Below are 18,814 nucleotides of genomic sequence, written 5' to 3'. Positions count from 1 at the left end.
GGCTTCTTTCACTTAGCCAGTCTCTTTGGAAATTCATCTGTTTTGTTGCACCTGTCAGTAGTTCATTCCTTTTTATTGCTGAGTAGTATTCTAGTTGCATGGATACACAGTTTGTTTATGCATTCATCATTTAATGAACATTTGAGTTGTTTCTAGTTTTTTGACTATTATAAACAAAGCCTCTGAAAACACTCACGTGTGTGTGAACATATGTTTTGTGTGAGCATATGTTTTCATTTCTTTGGGGTAAAATACCTAAGGATGGGATTGCTTCATCATATGTTAAGTGCATATTTAACTTTTTAAGAAACTGCTAAACTGTTTTCTAAAGTGCCTGTGCCTTTTTGCTTTCCCACTAACAGTCTATGAGAGTTGCAGTTTCTCCACATCTTCACCTGATCCTTATATATGTTTTTTAAAAAAATTTAGCCTTTCTAGTAGGTGTGTGGTTGCATCTCGTGGTTTTTGCCACATTTTGCATTTCTGTAATAGCTGATGATGTTGAGTGTCTATTCATGTGCAAATAGCTTTTTAAATGAAGTGTCTGTTCAAATCCATTTTTAATTGGATATTTATATTGAGTTTTAAGAGTGCTTTATATAAAAAGCAATGGAAAACGTCCTTTCTCTCAGATATGTGTTTAGTAAATATCTTCTCCCAGATTGTGACTTGTCTTCATTGTATTAAAGTGTCTTTAAAGACTAGAAGTTTTAAATTTTTGATGAACTCTAATTTAGCAATTTTTCTTTATTTTCATATTTATTTAATTAATTTATTTGTTTGTGCTGTGTCTTCCTTGCGGCAGATGGGCTACTTAGTTGCGGCTCATGAGCTTCTTAGTTGTGGCATGCGAACTCTTAGTTGCAACATGAATGTGGGATCTAGTTCCCTAACCAGGGATCGAACCCGGGACGCCTGAATTGGGAACTTGGAGTCTTAGCCACCAGTGAAGACCCTTAGCAATTTTTCTCAGATGGTGTGTGCTTTTTTTTGTCTTATCTAAGAAATCTTTGTCTGAGACCCCACTGTATAACCCAAAACCACAAAGATTTTCTCCTATGTTTTCTTCCAGAAGTTGTATAGTTACATTTAGGTCTTTGATTCATTTTGAGTTAATTTTCATATATGTTGTGAGGGAAGGGTCAAGTTTCATTTTTTTGCACTTTAAAAAACTATTTCTGTAGGACCCTATTGTGACAGTTTATTACACAACTTACTGCACCTTAAATTGTGCGATCTACCCTCCAGTATGGCAAGCTAATAGAAAGTTTCTGTTATGCCAAGGCTAGTTGAGGGGATTGCATGAGATTTGTATGCAGAAAGAGCCCTGCATTTAGCAGTCTGTTCCAACCGTCTTTGTCAGGTCAGCTGACAAATGACTGTCTTCACCACGCCGTCACCCATTGGTCACTGCTCTAGCCTCAGCTTCCCACAGCATCTGTCACAATTGCGATCCCTCTCTTGTCAGCTAGATGCCCTCCTCTCTGGATATTGAAAATTATTTCCCTATGTAACTACAATACTGTTAACACACAGTATTGAAGAAATTAAATTCCTACACAATAATATTACCTAATAAAGAGTTGTTATTCAAATTTCCCCGATTGTCTCTCTCATATAATATCATTTCTTTTAACAGCTTTTGGAGGTATAATTGACATACAGTAATCTGTATTCACACACACACATACATACACACCATGAAGACATCACCAAAATGAAAATGTCCATCACCTCAGAAAGTTTCTTAATGTCTCTTTGTAATTCTTCCTTTCCATCGATCCTTGCCCTTCCCAATTGCCATGCAACCATTGATCTGCTTTCTTTTTGCATTTTCTAGAATTTTATGTAAATGGAATCATACAGTGTATACTTTTTTCTAAATAGCTTCTAACTCAGCATGATTATTTTAGTCTTCATCCATATTGTTGTATATATCAGTAATTCATTTCTGTTTATTGCTGAGTAGTATTCCATTATATGTATGTACCACAATTTATGTATTCACCATTGATGGACATTTGAGTTGTTTCAGTCTTTGTCTATTACAGATAAAGTTGCTATGAATATTTGTGTACAAGTATTTGTATGAATGTATACTTCCATTTCTCTTGGGTAAATGCCTGCAAGTAGAATGGCTGGATCACTGGTAAGTATATGTTTAAGTTTTAAAAAAATACCTATTTTCCATAGTGGTTTGTACATTTTACATCTCTACCAGCAGTGTATGAGAGTTGCATTTTCTTCATGTTGTGGCCAACACTTGCTATGCTCAGTATTTTTTTTTTTTTTTTTTTTTTTTTTTTTTTTTTTTTTTTTTTTTTTTATGCGTTACGCGGGCCTCTCACTGTTGTGGCCTCTCCCGTTGCGGAGGACAGGCTCCGGACGCGCAGGCTCTGCGGCCATGGCTCACGGGCCCAGCCGCTCCGCGGCATGTGGGATCCTCCCAGACCGGGGCACGAACCCGTGTCCCCTGCATCGGCAGGCGGACTCTCAACCACTGCGCCACCAGGGAAGCCCTATGCTCAGTATTTTTAATTTTAGGTAGTTTACTAAGTGTGTGGTTGTATCTCACTGTAGCATCCCTAACGATTAATCATGTCAAACATCTTTTCATATGCGTATTTTCCATCTGTATATATTTGAATCTTTTATCTATATTTTTCTGGAGTTTTGAGAGTTCTTTATATATTCTGGAAATTAGTCCTTTATCCAATATGTAAGTTGCTAAGTATTTTCTCCCATTCTGGGATTCATCTTTTCGTTCTCTCAGGAGTATCTTTTGCAGGGCAAAAATTCTTAATTTTGATGGTGTCTAATTTATCTATTTTTTTCTTTTATGGATTATGCTTTTGGTGTTGTATCTAAGAAATCTTGCCTAACTCAAGGTCATTTAATTTTTCACCTGTTTTGTTCTGGAAGTTATATAGTTTTATGTTTTACATTTAGATCTTTGAACAAATTTGAGTTCATTTCTGTATATGGTTTGGATGGAGGTTCTATTTTTTTTTGCACCTGTATATTCAATTTTCCACCATCATTTGTTGAAAAGACTATCGCTTCTCCACTTAAATGCCTTTGAAACTGAAAGTCAGTTGTCCACATCTCTCTACTTCTGAACTTTCTATTCTGTTCCTTTGATCTTTTTGTCTGTCTTTACACTACTATCACAATGTCTTGAAAGTGTAGCTTCATAACGCTTGAAATCAGTTAGTGTTAGTTCTTCAAATTTGTTCTTTTTCAAAGTTGTTTTAGTTATTCTAAATTTTATTTCCACATGAATTTTAGTATTCACTTGTCAATTTCTATAGAAAATCCTACTGGGATTTTGATGTATAAATCAATTAGGGGAGAATTGATATCTTATCAATATTGAATCTTCAGATCCATGAATACATTATATCTCTCCATTTATTTAGGTCTTCCTTAATTTGCCCCAGCAATTTTACAGTTTTCAGTGTGCAAGTCTTTTACATTTTTGGTCAGATTTATTCTAAGTATTTTATATGTTTGATTCTATTATAAGTAGTATTTTAAAACTTTGATCTCTGATTGCTTGTTGAGATAAATTAATCTTTTTGTATGTTGATCTTGTACCCTGCAAACTTGATAAATTCATTTATTAGTTCCAGTAGCATTTTTGTAGATTCTATCAGGTTTTCTACATAAACATGTTATCTGCACATAAAAATAGTTTTACTTCTTCCTTTCCATTCTGAACATCTCTTTTTTTTTTGTTGCCCTATTGCCCTGGCTAGAACCTTCAGTGAAATGTCAAATAGAAGTAATGAGAGCAGACATCCTTGCCTTTGTCCTGATACTGGAGAGAAAGTACATTGTCCTTCACCATTAAATATGATGTTAGGTTTTTTGTAGAAGTCACTTATCAAGTTGAGGAAGTCTCCTTCCATTCCTAGTCTACTGAGGGCTGTTTTTTTTTTTTTAAATCAGGAATGGATGTTAGATTCTTTCATTCTTTTCCTGCATCTATTGCAATGATTATGTGATTTTCCCTTCTTTTCTTAATTTTTTAAATTTATTTTTGGCTGCATTGGGTCTTCATTGCTATACGCAGCCTTTCTCTAGTTGTGGCGAGCAGGGACTACTCTTCATTGCAGTATGCAGGCTTCTCATTGCGGTGGCTTCTCTTGTTGCGGAGCATGGGCTCTAGGTGCACGGGCTTCACTAGTTTTGGCACATGGGCTCAGTAGTTGTGGTTCACAGGCTCTAGAGCACAGGTTCATTAGTTGTGGTGCACGGGCTTAGTTGCTCCATGGCATGTGGGATCTTCCTGGAACAGGGCTGAAACCCATGTCCCCTGCACTGGCAGGTGGATTCTTAACCACTGCCCCACCAGAGATGTCCTGATTTTTCTTTTCTAGTGTACTAAGTTGGGTAAATTGATTTTCAAATATTAAACCAACCTTTCATTTTTGAGATAAACCCAATTGGTCATGATGTATCATCTTTTTATATATTATTGGATTTGATATGCTAAAATTTTGTTATGAATTTTTGCCTCTGTGTTCATGAGATATATTGGTCTATAGTTTTCTTGTAATGTCATTGTCTAATCTTGATACGGTGAAAGTTGGCCTTATAAATAAGTTGGGAAGTATTCCCTTCTCTTCAACTTTCTGGTAGATCTTGTGTAGAATTGGCATTATATTATTCCTTAAATGTTCGGTGGAATTTATCAGTTAAGCCACCGGGACTTGAAGCTTTCTTTGTTCGAAGGTTTTAAACTGCACATCCAATTTCTTTAATATCTGTATTCTTGAATAAACTTTAGTAGTGACTGTCTTTCAAGGAATTTGTCCATTTCATCTTGAATTTATTGGTATAAAGTACTCTATATATTCTCTTATTATCCTTTTAATATCTATAGTATTTTTCTGTTTTCCATTTTATTTATTTCTACTTTGATCTTTATTATGTTCTTTCTTCTCTTACTCTGTGATTAATTTGCTCTCATTTTCCCAGATTAAGGTGGAATTTGAGGAAGCTGAGTACAGCGTTAGCAATATCCCACATGTTGATATATTATGTTTTCAGTTTAGTGAGTTCAGAATAGTTTCTGATTTCCCTTTTGATTTCTTCTTTGACCACAAAGTTACTCAGAAGTGTGTTGTTTAGTTTCCAAATATTTGGAGCTTTTTCGTATTTGTTAATTTATTTCCATTGTGGTCAGACACATATATTGAATAACTAAAATCCTTTAAAATTTTTTTAAAGTATTTTTGTTAAGTTACTTTTTTGGCTGTGTTGGGTCTTTGTTGCTTTCCTGGGCTTTCTCTAGTTGCAGCGAGCAGGGACTACTGTTCAATGCAGTGCACCGACTTCTCATTGGATGACTTCTCTTGTTGCAGAGCACAGGCTCTAGGTGTGTGGGCATCAGTAGTTGTGGCACACAGGCTTTAGAATGCAGGCTTAGTAGTTTTGGCATACGGGCTTAGTTGCTCCGCGGCATGTGGGATCTTCCCGGACCAGGGATGAACCCGTGTCCCCTGCATTGGCAGGCAGATTCTTAACCACTGAACCACCAGGGAAGTCCCAATTCCAGTATTCTTAATCTTCTGTGTAGATCCATATTCCAATCTGGTGTCATTTTCCTTCTGCTTAAAAATACTTCTTTTAACATTCCTTATAGTGAAACTGTACTAGTAATGAATTCTTTCACCTTTTGTATGTCTGAGACAGTCTTTATTTTGCTTCTGTTTTGACAGATTTGGTTATAGAATTCTAGCTTGATAGAATTCAATTTACTACTTTAAAGATGTTATTTCACTGAGTTCTCATTTACATTGTTTCCCAAAAAATTCTGTTGTCATTGTTATCTTTGTTCCTCTGTATGTATTGTGTAGTTTTTTTCCTCTGGCTGCTTTTAAATTTTTCTCTTTATTGCTGGTTTTGAGCAATTTGATTATTTTTTGTGCTTTTGTGTAGTTTTGTCCATGTTTCTTATGCTTAAATTTCATTGATCTTGAATTTGTGGGTTTATAGTGTTTACCAATTTGGAAAAATTATGGCTATTATTTCTTCAAATTTTTGAAATTTCTCGTCTCCTTCATGGACTCTAAGTGCACATGTATTAGGCCACTTGAAGTTGTTGCACAACTCACTAATGCTCTACTCATTTTTGTTGTTGTTTTGTTTTGTCACTCTTTTTTTTTTTTTTTTTTTTTTTTTTTTTGCGGTATGCGGGCCTCTCACTGTTGTGGCCTCTCCCATTGCGGAGCACAGGCTCCAGACGCGCTGGCTCAGCGGCCATGGCTCACAGGCCCAGCCGCTCCACGGCATGTGTGATCTTCTTGGACCGGGGCACGAACCCATGTCCCCTGCATCGGCAGGCGGACTCTCAACCACTGCGCCACCAGGGAAGCCCTGTCACTCTTTTTGTTTCATGTTGGATAGTTTCTATTACTATGCCTTATGCTCACTGACCGTTTCTTCTGCAGTGTCTAACCTCCCATTAAGCTCGTTCAATATCTTTTTCATTTAGGCATGGTGTTTAATCTCTAGAAGCTCAATTTGGGTCTGTTTTACATTTTCCATGACTGTACTTAACATTTTCAGTGTATAGTCTGGGTTTTTTAACATATGAAATACAGTTATAATAACATTTCTTCATGTATAATAACTTTTTAAATGTTTAATGTCAATTCTAACATCTGTATAGATTATGGGTTAGTTTTGATTGATTGGCTTTTCTCCTCAGTATGGGTCATATTTTCCTACTTCTTTGCATGCTTGCCAATTTTTCATATGGTCCCCGATATTGTGAGTTTTATTTTCTTGTGTGCTATATATATTTATATTCCTGTAAAATGCTTGGGCTTTGTTTTGGGTGAAATTAAGTTACTCAAAACAATTTTATTCTTTTAGGTCTAGCTTTTAAGATTCGTTGTGTAGCAGTCCAAGTAGCCTTTAGTCTGGAGCTCATTATTTGCAACTACTGAGACAAGTCTTTTCTGAGTATCATGAGGTTTTCCAGTCTGACTTGTAGGAACAGGTACTATTCCTACAACCCTGTGTGATATCCAGTTATTCTTATTATTAATGCTTTCATGTGTTTCTTTTCCTGGCATCAAGTAATTCCTCACACAAATGTACTGACCAATACTTTGCTGAATTCTCAAGAGATCCCTCTGCATATCTCCAGACTTCTTTGTCTGTACACTTCTTTTCTCTCTGGTAGTCTGCTTTGTGAACTCTAGTTACCTTGGTTTTCCCAGACTCTCAGCTCCATTTCCTCAGTCAGGGAATCCACCAGTCTCTGCCTGGATGTCTCTTCCCTGTACCATGATCTGGAAACTCTCTCAGAGAAGTAAGTTAGGGCAAATATAGGGATCACTTCATTTATTTCCCATCTCCTGGGGATCACTGAACTTTATTGCCTGAGGTCCAGTTTCTTGAAAACTGTTCTTTCATATGTTCTATCTGATGATTTCATTGTTTCAGGTGGGAGGTTAAATTGGGCCTTGTTACTTCATCTTGGCCAGAAGCCAATAGCATTCAAGTCTTTTTTCTTTTGATACAGGGTCCAGTTAAATATTAGGCATTGCATGTCATGTCTTTGTTTCCTTTAATCTAGAATATTTCCCTACTATTTTTTCTGGTCTTTTATGACATTGGTATTTTTGAACAATCTAAGCCAGTTATCTTGTAAATTGCCCCACAATCTGGATTTGTCTGTTTCCTCATTAGATTCAAAGTAAATATTTTGGGGAAGAATACTAAGTAGGTGATGTATTCTTCATACTTCATCACTTCAGGTGGCCCAGTGCTAAGTTTGATCACTTGATTAAGGTGGTATCTTCCGTATCTCTCCATTGTAAAATTATTTTTCCCCTTGGTAATTGATAAATCATATGTGGGGTGACACTTTGGGATCAGTGAAGATCCTACTTTCAACCAACTCTTCACCCAACTGTGCATCAATGATAATCCTTGTCTGAATTGATTATTACATTGATAGATGCAAAATGACACTTTCCTAATTCTATCATTCCTTTTGTATTTATTAGTTGACATTATTCTCTAAAGAAGAGCTCCCCCACTTTTCATTTTGAGTATCATTATGAACTCATGTGCTTTTTTAAAAAATTAACTATGTTATTCCCTATTATACTGATAATGTTATTCTTTGGAATGTTCCTTTTGTCCAGATTTGGCCAATGCAATCTCTGTTATTGTTTAACCACAGGATGCTTTTTTATTACTAGAATAATTTCTAATATATTAATACTCACAGATAGGACCTGAGAAAGGGACTCCAGAAGGTGCAATATTATTCATACTCTTCTTAGATGTTTGCCTTTTTCCTGTGTACTCTCAACCCAAAGTGAGGCTTTCGGGTTGGAAGGAGATACTTCTGAATTAAACTACAGATCAATGTCACCGTATTCTAATCCCTATTCCCTTTTTTCTAAGCATACCGTACCTACTGCCATCCTAATCTCTCCTCCTCTATATTTATTTACAACAGTCGAGAGGAGCAATTGGCCAACAGGCCCCTATCCAGTTCTGCAGTCCATATGCCCCAAGAACTCCTTTTTGCACTGGTCTGTGGTGGCCTTGGCCTACCTCTTCTACCTACTCAAGTATCTCTTTTACCATGAATTTAATTACCTATGTTTCCATTTGTAGGATCTTACCTACCGTATGCCCTGCTGCCTCTGCCAATTTAAAAATATTATTGAGGTTGTCTGTAAGACATTCAAGCTACGTTGTGACAGTGAATGCCTGACAGACGTCACACGTTGTGGTGAGTCTCAATTGCAGGATAATAAATTTTTAATTTAATATTTTAGTCAATGATGATAAATTTTAAAACTAATGATGTAATTGCATTATTTTAATTCATTCATTCAGAGTTCCAGCTCCCTAAGTTTCTAAGAACTACCCCTTTGCTAAAAATCAGATTCTTGGTTACATTATTAAGCTAATAATAACTCAGTTACATTGTTAGCTTAATAATATAAGGGATCTGCATAGTTAAAGGAACAAGAGAAAGGAATCCAAAGGGGAAGGGAATTAACATTAATGGCCTCATATCCTATGCTGTGCTCTCTGCAAATGAGAACTTATTGATGTAGTGCATCACAGTTTGTAAACTGATTTTATATACATTAGGTCTCAAGTACCCTGTGTCTTATAGGACAGGTGTAAATATATTTTTGTTTATTTTGTTTGTTTCTGCAATTTTATAAAGGGTACAAGTGATGCTGTTTTATGTTCTATTTAGAGCCTGAGAGTTTCTGGTTCCGTAACCAGAAGCTGCTACCTAGTCCTTCTAATGGAACGGAGAGTTAGTTTATTCTTAGACTGTCAAGCTCTAAACGTGCTCTGAATCTCAAGCTTTTCTATCCACAAAACACTCAGGGGCTTTCAACTATTTTTCTATGTATTAGATTTATTGGCACTAACTTTTTAAAAAGCGCGGGTGCACGTTCGCTGGCGCAGTCCGCTTGCACCCCGAGCAGCGCACGCGCGGTGATGTAGGATGCTGCACTTGGTACCTTTCGCGGTTCCCTTCGGGGGTGACGAAAGCTTGCTGGTGTGGGAGCTGAGCTCTCGACCCACGGCCGAGGCCTTGCAAGTGAGACGAGCCGGAGCGGAGGGAGGGGTGGAGGAAGCCGCCCCGCGCCCCAGTAACTGGGCGCCCCGGGGTACTGCTTCAGCACCTCATCTGCCTGTGGTCTCCGCTGAGAGGAATCTTAGTTCTAGAGACGACTTGAGCAGTCAACTTGCTCCCATAGATTTTTGAGACATAGTTCCCAACAGAAGGCATTGCCTCCTAAGGCTTCTCGAAGCTTAGGATTTCAGAGGGAAACTTGTTCATGAAATGAGAAGTGTTTGGAGCAGCAGGCTCACCACAGTTTCCTGTACCAAAGGGCTGGGGGAATATAAGGGAATGGGCGGTTTGGTTTCCTGGGCCTGAAATTTCCTGCACTTACTTAGCGTGGGACCACCCTACAGCGTTCTCTGTTCACAGTCTTCTCCCGGTTTGGCCTTCTGTATTCGGTCCGAGTCTTCCCAAACGCAACAGTGGCCAGTTCTGGGTTCTTTGCCATCATCAAGTTTTATTCAGCAAGGGATGCCCACAGAGCCCAAAAGGCATGCAACCAGAAGCAGCTTTTTCAGACATCTCCAGTGAAGGTGGGTCCAAATGTTGAATTCCTCGCTCTACTGGGATGAAGTGCTGAATTTAAAACTAATAGGCCATCGGGAATTCCCTGGCGGTCCAGTGGTTAGGACTCTGCACTTTCACTGCTGAGGGCCCGGGTTCAATCCCTGGTCTGGGAACTAAGGTCCCGGTGGGGGGTGGGGGAAGGCCAGCGTTTGTACAGCACTGTGGTGTTCAGAATGCTCTCAGATGCACTGCTCCACTGATCCCCCAGTTCCCTAGTTGTTTCTTTCTTTTTCTTAGATGAAGAAACTCGAACTCAGGATGGTTAAGTGACTTACTTAAGGTTCATGACAGTAAATGTGGAAACTAGAGGCCAAACCGAAACTTAACGGATGTTAAACCCCATGTCATTTTATGCTGCCCCTTAATTTAAGAAATCTTCACAAGAGTCTTCCTTATATTTACTTTTATGTGGATTTTAAATGTGTGAGGTTGACAATTTTTTAAATTAATTAATTAATTAATTAATTAATTTTTGGCTGCATTGGGTCTCATTGCTGTGCGCCGCTTTCTCTATTTGAGGCGAGCAGGGGCTGCTCTTTGTTGCGGGGCGTGAGCTTCTCATCGCGATGGCTTCTCTTGTTGCAGAGCACGGTTTCTAGGCACGCAGTCTTCAGTAGTTTTGGCTCACAGTCTCTAGAGCACAGGCTCAGTAGTTGTGGCACACGGGCTTAGTTGCTCTGCGGCATGTGGGATCTTCCTGGACCAGGGATCGAACCCGTGTCCCCTGCACTGGCAGGCGGACTCAACAATTGTGCCACCAGGGAAGTCCCGAGCTTGACAAACTTTTGTCAGATGTAACATAAAGGAGGCTTCATCATCATCATCACTCTCAAACTGCCTATTCAGAACTCCCTTCAGATTCCAGAAAATGGTTAAAATATTCTTTAATGCATTGTAGAAACCTTATTTCATATCAACATGCCATCCAATTTTACTTCCCCAGAACTATCATTTCATTATGTGCCTCCATTCAGCCACCATTCCTTTTTCAAGGACCTTTTCAATTCCTCTGAATAAGTGAGTGAGGCTTAGATTTCCCAGACCTTTCCCTTTATAATTGTGTGTCTTCTCTGATTGGCTTCTTGTTCTGGCTACTTCCTACTGACCTTGCTGCCTATTCTCACCCATATTTCTTTACTCACTGATTTCACCTTTATTGAATCTGAGAACTCTCCTCAGATGTGACTCCAGGTACACTACCTCCCACTTCTGTACCCTGTTTAACATCCTTTTCAATCCTGGCTGTACTCCCTGGGATTGAAATGATTTTGTGTCAGACATTCTTTAATTTGCAGACCCTGCGACCATTTCACATAACCACTCAGATATTACAGATGGTCCTGGAAAGATTATGAAACAGTTACTTGGTATCAATTGTGAGTAATGAGTTCTTTTCTTATATTGGACATTAAGACCATTCCATAAGCATAGGTTGTGACATTTTCACAGCATAAAGCCCATCACTGATAGCGTAATGAAGAAAATGTTCTACAAGTCACTATAGAGTTGAGAGGAAAGGGCATTCGTATTAGATTTCTTTATTTAATGCAGAGTCTTAGTTTATAACCCACAACCCCGAAATTGTTTCCTACATTACTTATGCGCTCTTTTTCAGTTTTATTTATTTATTTGGTTGCACCGGGTCTCAGTTGCAGCAGGCGGGCTCTTTAGTTGCGGCTTGCAGGCTCCTTAAATGTGGCGTGCGAACTCTTAGTTGCAGCATGCATGTGAGACCTAGTTCCCTGACCAGGGATTGGACCCGGGTCACCTGCATTGGGACCAAAGAGTCTTAACCACTGTACCAGCACGGAAGTTCCAATCATGTGTTATTTTATTCATTGGCAGCTATACATACTTCTTATCTTTTTTCCCCTGTGTTTTTTATAAATACAGAAAAGAGAATAATATCTTAAAATAAAATGAAGGAAAGACCTAATGTATCTGAGTTTTTCTCAGTAGCATGAAGGGAAATGTTTGCCGGCAAGAACTGTGGCAAGGTTATCCAAGATGTGAACTGTCTCTACTACCCAGGGGCTCAGAGCCCTTCTGAAGCATCCTAATTCTCCAGGACAGCTCCATTATGACTCACCGCACAGGACCTAGCCTCCCATGTGACACTCAACATTTAAAAATTAGTCTTCATTTCTCTTTCCCAGCAGGCAGCTTCAGTTGGAGAAAGTAATTTCATTTTCTTATGCACTCATTCATTCACTCAGTCAACAGACCATCACTCCTCTATTATATGCCAAGATCTATGCTTGTTTCTGGTAACAAGGAAAGAATAATATATGGTTCCTTCAAACACTTAAGGAGCTAATAAACTAGTGAGAGAGGAAGATACACAAACAAATCAATAAAGAATTAACAATGCTTTGACCTTATTTGTATTATTTGAATTTTTATGTCTATATTTATATACTATACCCTGTTCAAAATGGAAATAGACATTTAAGAAAGAACTAGTGATGTAAAAAAATCCACAGTAATATGTAAGTTCTTTAGGGAGTTAAGACTGGAAATATTTGCACTCTCAAAGAAGCTTGTTAATGCAGATGAACCTCTAATTCTTTTCGTTGCTTCATTTACATTTATAGAGGTATACGTATTCCCTCTTCTAACAGGGGTTAGTAACTTGGGGAGGGGGTGCTACAGATTAAGGTCCTAATTCAGTGGCAGGTCCATCTTATCTCCTCTTCAGGTCATATTCTCAAGCAGGAGCTACAGGATGAGACGAGTAAAACAGTTCACTTCCTTTGCTTACCCCCAACCCCATAATAGGCTTCTGCTGGGCTTCCTTGGTTGCTTTCATCATCACTTTCACCACCAGAGGTCAGGGAAGCTTCCGGTTAATCAGGGGCCCTGGAAATGATGCAGAAAACTACTGACTTAAAAATAATAAATAACATTTATTTAGGAATCATTGTGAACTCATTGCTTAAAATGTCCTACTTAATCTTCACAACCACTCTATAAAATTGTTATTGATAAATCTCAGGTATATCCAAAATAAGTCTCTATGTAGGGTGGTGATATTTTTAGGTCTTTTATGTCTTTAGGTTCATCTCGGCACCAGACATAAGGCGGTTCAACATAATACACTTGCCCTAAACAGGTCCAGATGCCAAGAATTGGCAAATTACTACTTTGGTTTCCATGGGTGGTCTAAAAGGATCATCAAGGTAAACTCTGTAGATTTTCTTTGACTAACCAGACTCTTTTCAACATTGAACTCCTAGACTTTAGAGAGAAGAATAGAACAGGGCTATGGGGAGGAGATGTGAGAAACTTCCACATGGAAGTATCTGAGCATTGGCCTGCCACCTAGAATTAGTGATAATCTCAATGACTTGGATGGTGGTGTCCATAATTTTCTCCAGTATTTGTATGGTATATCATAAAAAAATAGTGGTCCATATCTAGTCATTCATTAGCAAGTCTCAGTTGATTTTGAAGCTATAGCATACCTAAACTATTACCTGGGATTGCTGGAGTTTAGTATTTATTTCTAACAACAGTATATGTTGAAGTCTAGCCTTTAATTCAAAATCCTAACAGCTTCGGGATCTTTATAACCTTGAAGAAAGGGAAAATGAAGATATTGTGACACCACTTCAGAAGCAAAGCCTGAAGTTCTGCTGTGCCTTAGAGGTGGTGTTCACCTCCCACGAGTGCAGGAGTCCCGGAGTTGGCATGGCTGAGGAACCTTTGGATAAGTTGGAGGAAGGTCTGTTTTCCAGTATGTGTGTGTGTGGAGGTGAGAGAGTGGGATTTCTCTTTTTTCCTTTCCTTCTGAAACCCAACTTTTCAGATACATCATCATCTTTTCTAAGCAACCAAAGCCCTGGGAAGAATTTTTCTGCCCGACAATATAGGTTTTTATCTTAGGCAATACCTGACAGCACCTTAACCTTTAGAATTTTAGTACTGACTGCCTGCCAAGAAGCTTAGGAGGAGGGAAAATTAGTTAGTTCTTTTGTTTTTGCTTTTGTTAATAATTTGTTTTGTACTAAAATAGTCCTTCAAATGCACATGTCTTCTGGCCTTCAGTTATCTCAACAAAATCGTTGTCTAAAGATTGAAATAAACTCTTGGGGAAGGGTTCAGTCCTTTGCCTCCTATAGAAGGGCCTGAGAGGAAAAAGTAAATGTAGATCCCTAGAAAGGGGATTCTGATTGGTACTGAGTTTTTTCCTAGAATCCATGGCACTTGGGCTTAGGGTTTTAAGTCAGAGGCAGGGCTGTTAGCGAATGGGGTGGAGGAGGCTCCACCATCCACCTGAGTGGGTGATGGTTGAGTAGAGGCCAGATCATCTGCACTACAATCAAATCTATCTCACTGTATGAATCCAGCCTTTTACACACAGAAGAGCAGGTTCTGTATCATTGTAGCCTCAGCTTGTCCATTTGAAATCTGTGAGTAATATGAGATTTGTGTCACGTTCTTGGTTTGCATTTCCCGTCTAGTATTTTAGGAAATTCCAGAATAGATCCGAGCAGTAAAAATGTGCCATGCCAGGGTATACCTGCAACGGAGACATTCACCTGTACCCCAGTGTTGTGCCTGCCCTTAATCACTGAGATAATGATGTAAGAATCACAGATGCATTTTTAGTTTTAAACATATAACCTAGAAATCAGTTATTCATATAGGCGTTTTAAATTCATCTGTTTTGGTTGGATTTAGGGTCATTATCATTCCTTATGAGAAGGAAGGTAACCCAGAAACTTGCTATTCAGAAAGCTATGACAGATGCATTCCAGAAATTGCTTATTGTGGTTTTAGGTAAGACCTTTTTGATTGTCATTGAAGTGCTTCAGTTGCAGTGAGCAAATAAACTTATTTGAAAAGTTAATTGGATGAAAATAACGGTTATCTACGACATTACTTATTCTTTCATTCACCAGATGCTTTCACAGCAGCAGTCTTACATTTGTTCTTTGTGGCATTTATGAGAAAAACGACAGCAAATATTATTGTCCCCAGTGTTTAGATGTAGAATCACTTGCCTCAGTTCATACAGAAAGTGTTTGATCCAGTTCTCCCTCAATTGCTTGCTTATCATACAGAATAGGGTAGTGATTATAAACCTTGGACACCTGTGTTTGAGTCCTAACTTTGTCTCTTAGATTTTGTTGTTGTTGCAATTTTAGGTTTTTCCAGCCAGAGACATTTGAAGGTATTTAATATCTCTAAGCTGCAATTTCTTTATCTGCGAATACGGTTAGTAATTCAGCTTACCACCAAATCGGGGATATTGTAAGAGTAAATGAGGTGATGAATGTAAAAATCTTAGAACTATGCCTGAAACATAGTAAGCAGACAAAGTATATTGACTATTATTTTTACCGTTGTTTCCTTGTTGAAGAGTTTATTAGATTATGTTTTTGGAATCAGTTTAACTTCAGTTTTCATTTCTGATATATTGGGTGAATATGATTCTTATATAATAATTGGCTATGTTTTTGTGAGCCTTGAAAGTGGTCATGCTATTGAATAGCGTTGATTGTGTTCCCTATCGAGTTATACGGTGGTGAGTATGGCACAGGCTGTGCCCAAAGGAAACTTTATGATTAATAGATTCCCGGAACAGAATTCCTCCCCTGCTTCACAGCCCTGCAGGCTGAGAGACTGAGAAATCCTAGCGAAGTTGTCAGAGAGCTTATTTGCTTGTAAGAGTTGACCCTGAATTGGTCTTGGCGTTCCAACCTGGGCAGTCCTTCCAGTGAAGTTTGACTTCCCTGGTCATCAGGCAGAATCTCCATCAGCTGTCAACTCTGGGTAACAACCTTTAAGAACCAAACTAAATGCCTGGGTTGTTTGTGCCTAATATGCCAAGGTACTCCTTATATGTACACAAAACTCCTTTGATCAAAAAGCCTGGTGGCTCTAGCTGGCCTTGAGGAAAGCTGTATTGTCCAAAGGGTACGTGGGCCAGTTTCTGCCAGTAGAGTGTTCAAATGCTCTCTCTCTCTGTCTCTGTCTCCAAAGCTTTTTTCACTGTATCTGGTAGAATTTTGGTCCCAAGGAGTAGGCACTTGCCTTGCTTCTAATAGGAAGTATCTATTATAGTTCAGTGGTATCTATCCCAAGTTTGAACTCACTTTGACCCACACCTAATGCCTTCCTATTTAATTGTATTGTGTTTGAACATTTTTGTTTCCACAGCTTTTAATTTCTATGTCCTTATTCCTTAGTTCTTATTTCTAAGATCATAAAGTTTTTGAACCAAAGTTGATGCTACTTATATATGTTTTCACAAATAATTATGATAAAAACTGAAGTGTCAGATGAGGGAACTTCTAGGAAAATGCTCTTATTTTCTGCTTCTAGAAATCAAAAGAATGTCTAATTATTCGGTGCTACCATTGTATACAGGAAGTTTTAGAACAAGAAAACTTCTGAATTGATCCTTGTTAACTTGATTTCAGAAAGTGGTAAAACAGCTGTGGCATATAGACCCTGTGAAGAGGTCACAGATGCTAGAACCAAAGAGGAACTACAGGATTTCATTCAAGTATGTGGAGATAAAAACTCAAGGGGTACACAGCCAGTGTAGCCATAATTCAAAACAACCAGCAGGATTTGGAAGACTTGGGCATGTCTACTCAGCCCTGTCTTCCTTAGGGAAATGTGAAACTCCGAAAGTGCTTTTGAGGCAGGGAATTTCTAGGACTTTTCCAAGTCCCGAGCCTTGTCTCTCAGCCCTTATTTGAAGTTTGAAGAGCAGGATTGAGGACCATCAGTGCACGTCTACAGTTGTGGACACAGGAGAAGACACAGGCCTTTTAGAACTCCCCTCAAATAGAATTGCAGGGACTTGGGAACAAAGTAACTATGGTCTTAAGTGTGATTATGCTACACTGTTTAAAAACTATTCATGCCTTTCAAGTAAGGTATATTACTCAGATCTCAACATCTTATATATATCTTGTGTTAAATATTTTGCCAAAGAACCTTACTGTAAACCAGTTATATGGATACCTCGAATTAGGGATTAAGTTGTCAATGTAATATCTAAAAGAAAACATTAATGTACTGCATATAGGATTTTTATTTAAAAGGAGCAAAAAATGTGTTTCATGTCATTGAGAGCTTAATTTGGGGCTAGATTTCTGATTATTTAACTCACCAGAATGTTGCAAAGTTTGTTTTGAAGGGAAGAAAGTAGAGAAAGAAAAGGTGGTTATGTTCTGAAAAATGAAAAAACATAATTGAAAGTTTTTCCTGTACAAAATAATTATTTTAATTTTAATTCAATTTAAATCAGTCAAGGAAACTTCAAACGTATCCAGGTTTGGGCTTTAAGAAGTCTAGCTTCCTGTGAAATGTGAGAGGAAAGGATTCCGTATTGATACTAAAGATTTTGGAAACCTGATTTTAACAACAGATCCACTCCTAAATGAGGCCAATCTTGGAATCAGTTCCATTTAGAAACCGTTATGTGCTAGGCACTGGAGATAAGATGAAGCTTCTTCTCTCTTGGAATTTAGGTGTTAAAGGTGTACCATATAATTAAAAAGGACTAAAATTAAATAGATTATGAAAAGGACTGTGAAGAAAGTAAACTGAGTGCTAGTTACAGTATTTCAAGGAAATTACTTAACATGCTGACTTTAACATTCTAAGTGTCTTCTCCATGTGTTCACACAGGGTAGGCCTCTGAAAAGTGACACTGTAGTTTTTTCTAGATTAATGGCTCTGTTGAGACAAGGTGGGATGGGGGAAGTTTTCCCATGCTAATGTAAAGGGCCATTCACTTGGTTTTAGACTCTCCTTCCCAGAATGAATTGCTCACCTGCCCCAAACCCCTCCTACAGAAATTCTGGAGTCATCACTGATTCAGTGGTAACCCCTAATAACAGAGTTGTGAATGAATAATGAGACATGAATACTGAGAGTTTGGAGGAAATGGCAACATTTTAGCATAATTGTAAGGAGTGTCCCCCTCCCACCACCCTAACTGGTGCTCATTTTGCAGGTCAGCTACTTTTCTTGTCAGCCATGTGGCCAAAGGGAGGAAGAATGTCTCTCAGACTTCAGCTTTCAGGAGGAAGTGTTCAGATTGCCAGAACTGGACTAGCACTTTTGAATTTCCCAGAGTGCCAGGTCCTTTGGTTTTCTCGGGAAGCTCTGCATCCTTCCCAACCCCCCTCCACCACTGGGCTGCTGGAGACACCCATTAGAATGGCTCAAATGTGAACAATGACAAGAACAAATTCTGTAGGGGTGGTGGAATAACTTGTTCACAACATAGGCCTGGTCCTGTTGGAATTAGGATTCTTTAATTTTGGCGTCCTGGGATAGCAGCTCTTTTTAGGCCTGAGAAGGAACAGCTCAGGGGTGTACAACAATTTCAGATGAAACTAACTAATATTCAATGACTATCTCTAACTACTCGGTTGTTGATTTCTATTAGTCATCATTCTCCTGGTTTTAGCTCTGATGTGGGGATTACAGAGGAGTCAACATTTAAATCTTCATAATCTGTGTATTTGTAGCTTCAGTATCATTACTGACCCATAGTTTTTTTATGGTTTGGGAAGAGTTATTGATTTCATGTATCATGTAAAGGATTCACAATGATGATAGAGCAGCTAAGATTACAATAATGCCTAGTAA

General features: G+C 38.4%; 1 protein-coding gene across 2 annotated transcripts; it reads left to right on the top strand.

Annotated features, from left to right (window-relative positions):
- Positions 1 to 9,505: 9,505 nt before the first annotated feature.
- On the top strand, positions 9,506 to 18,275 carry LOC116746978 (RAD52 motif-containing protein 1-like). 2 transcript variants are annotated; one of them, XM_032618764.1, is made up of 7 exons: positions 9,506 to 9,601; positions 9,982 to 10,161; positions 13,252 to 13,374; positions 13,751 to 13,919; positions 14,879 to 14,977; positions 16,624 to 16,709; positions 18,174 to 18,275. In XM_032618764.1, exons 1-7 carry the CDS (start codon positions 9,506 to 9,508, stop codon positions 18,273 to 18,275), a joined length of 855 nt encoding a protein of 284 aa, XP_032474655.1. The 2 variants fall into 2 exon arrangements, with proteins under 2 accessions (XP_032474655.1, XP_032474656.1); XM_032618765.1 differs by lacking the exons at positions 13,751 to 13,919; positions 14,879 to 14,977; positions 16,624 to 16,709.
- The last annotated feature ends 539 nt before the right edge of the window (positions 18,276 to 18,814 follow it).

The sequence above is a fragment of the Phocoena sinus genome, chromosome X (assembly GCF_008692025.1).
Source record: "Phocoena sinus isolate mPhoSin1 chromosome X, mPhoSin1.pri, whole genome shotgun sequence".
Taxonomy (NCBI): Eukaryota; Metazoa; Chordata; class Mammalia; order Artiodactyla; family Phocoenidae; genus Phocoena; species Phocoena sinus.
This window is presented reverse-complemented; position numbering and strand designations above follow the sequence as displayed.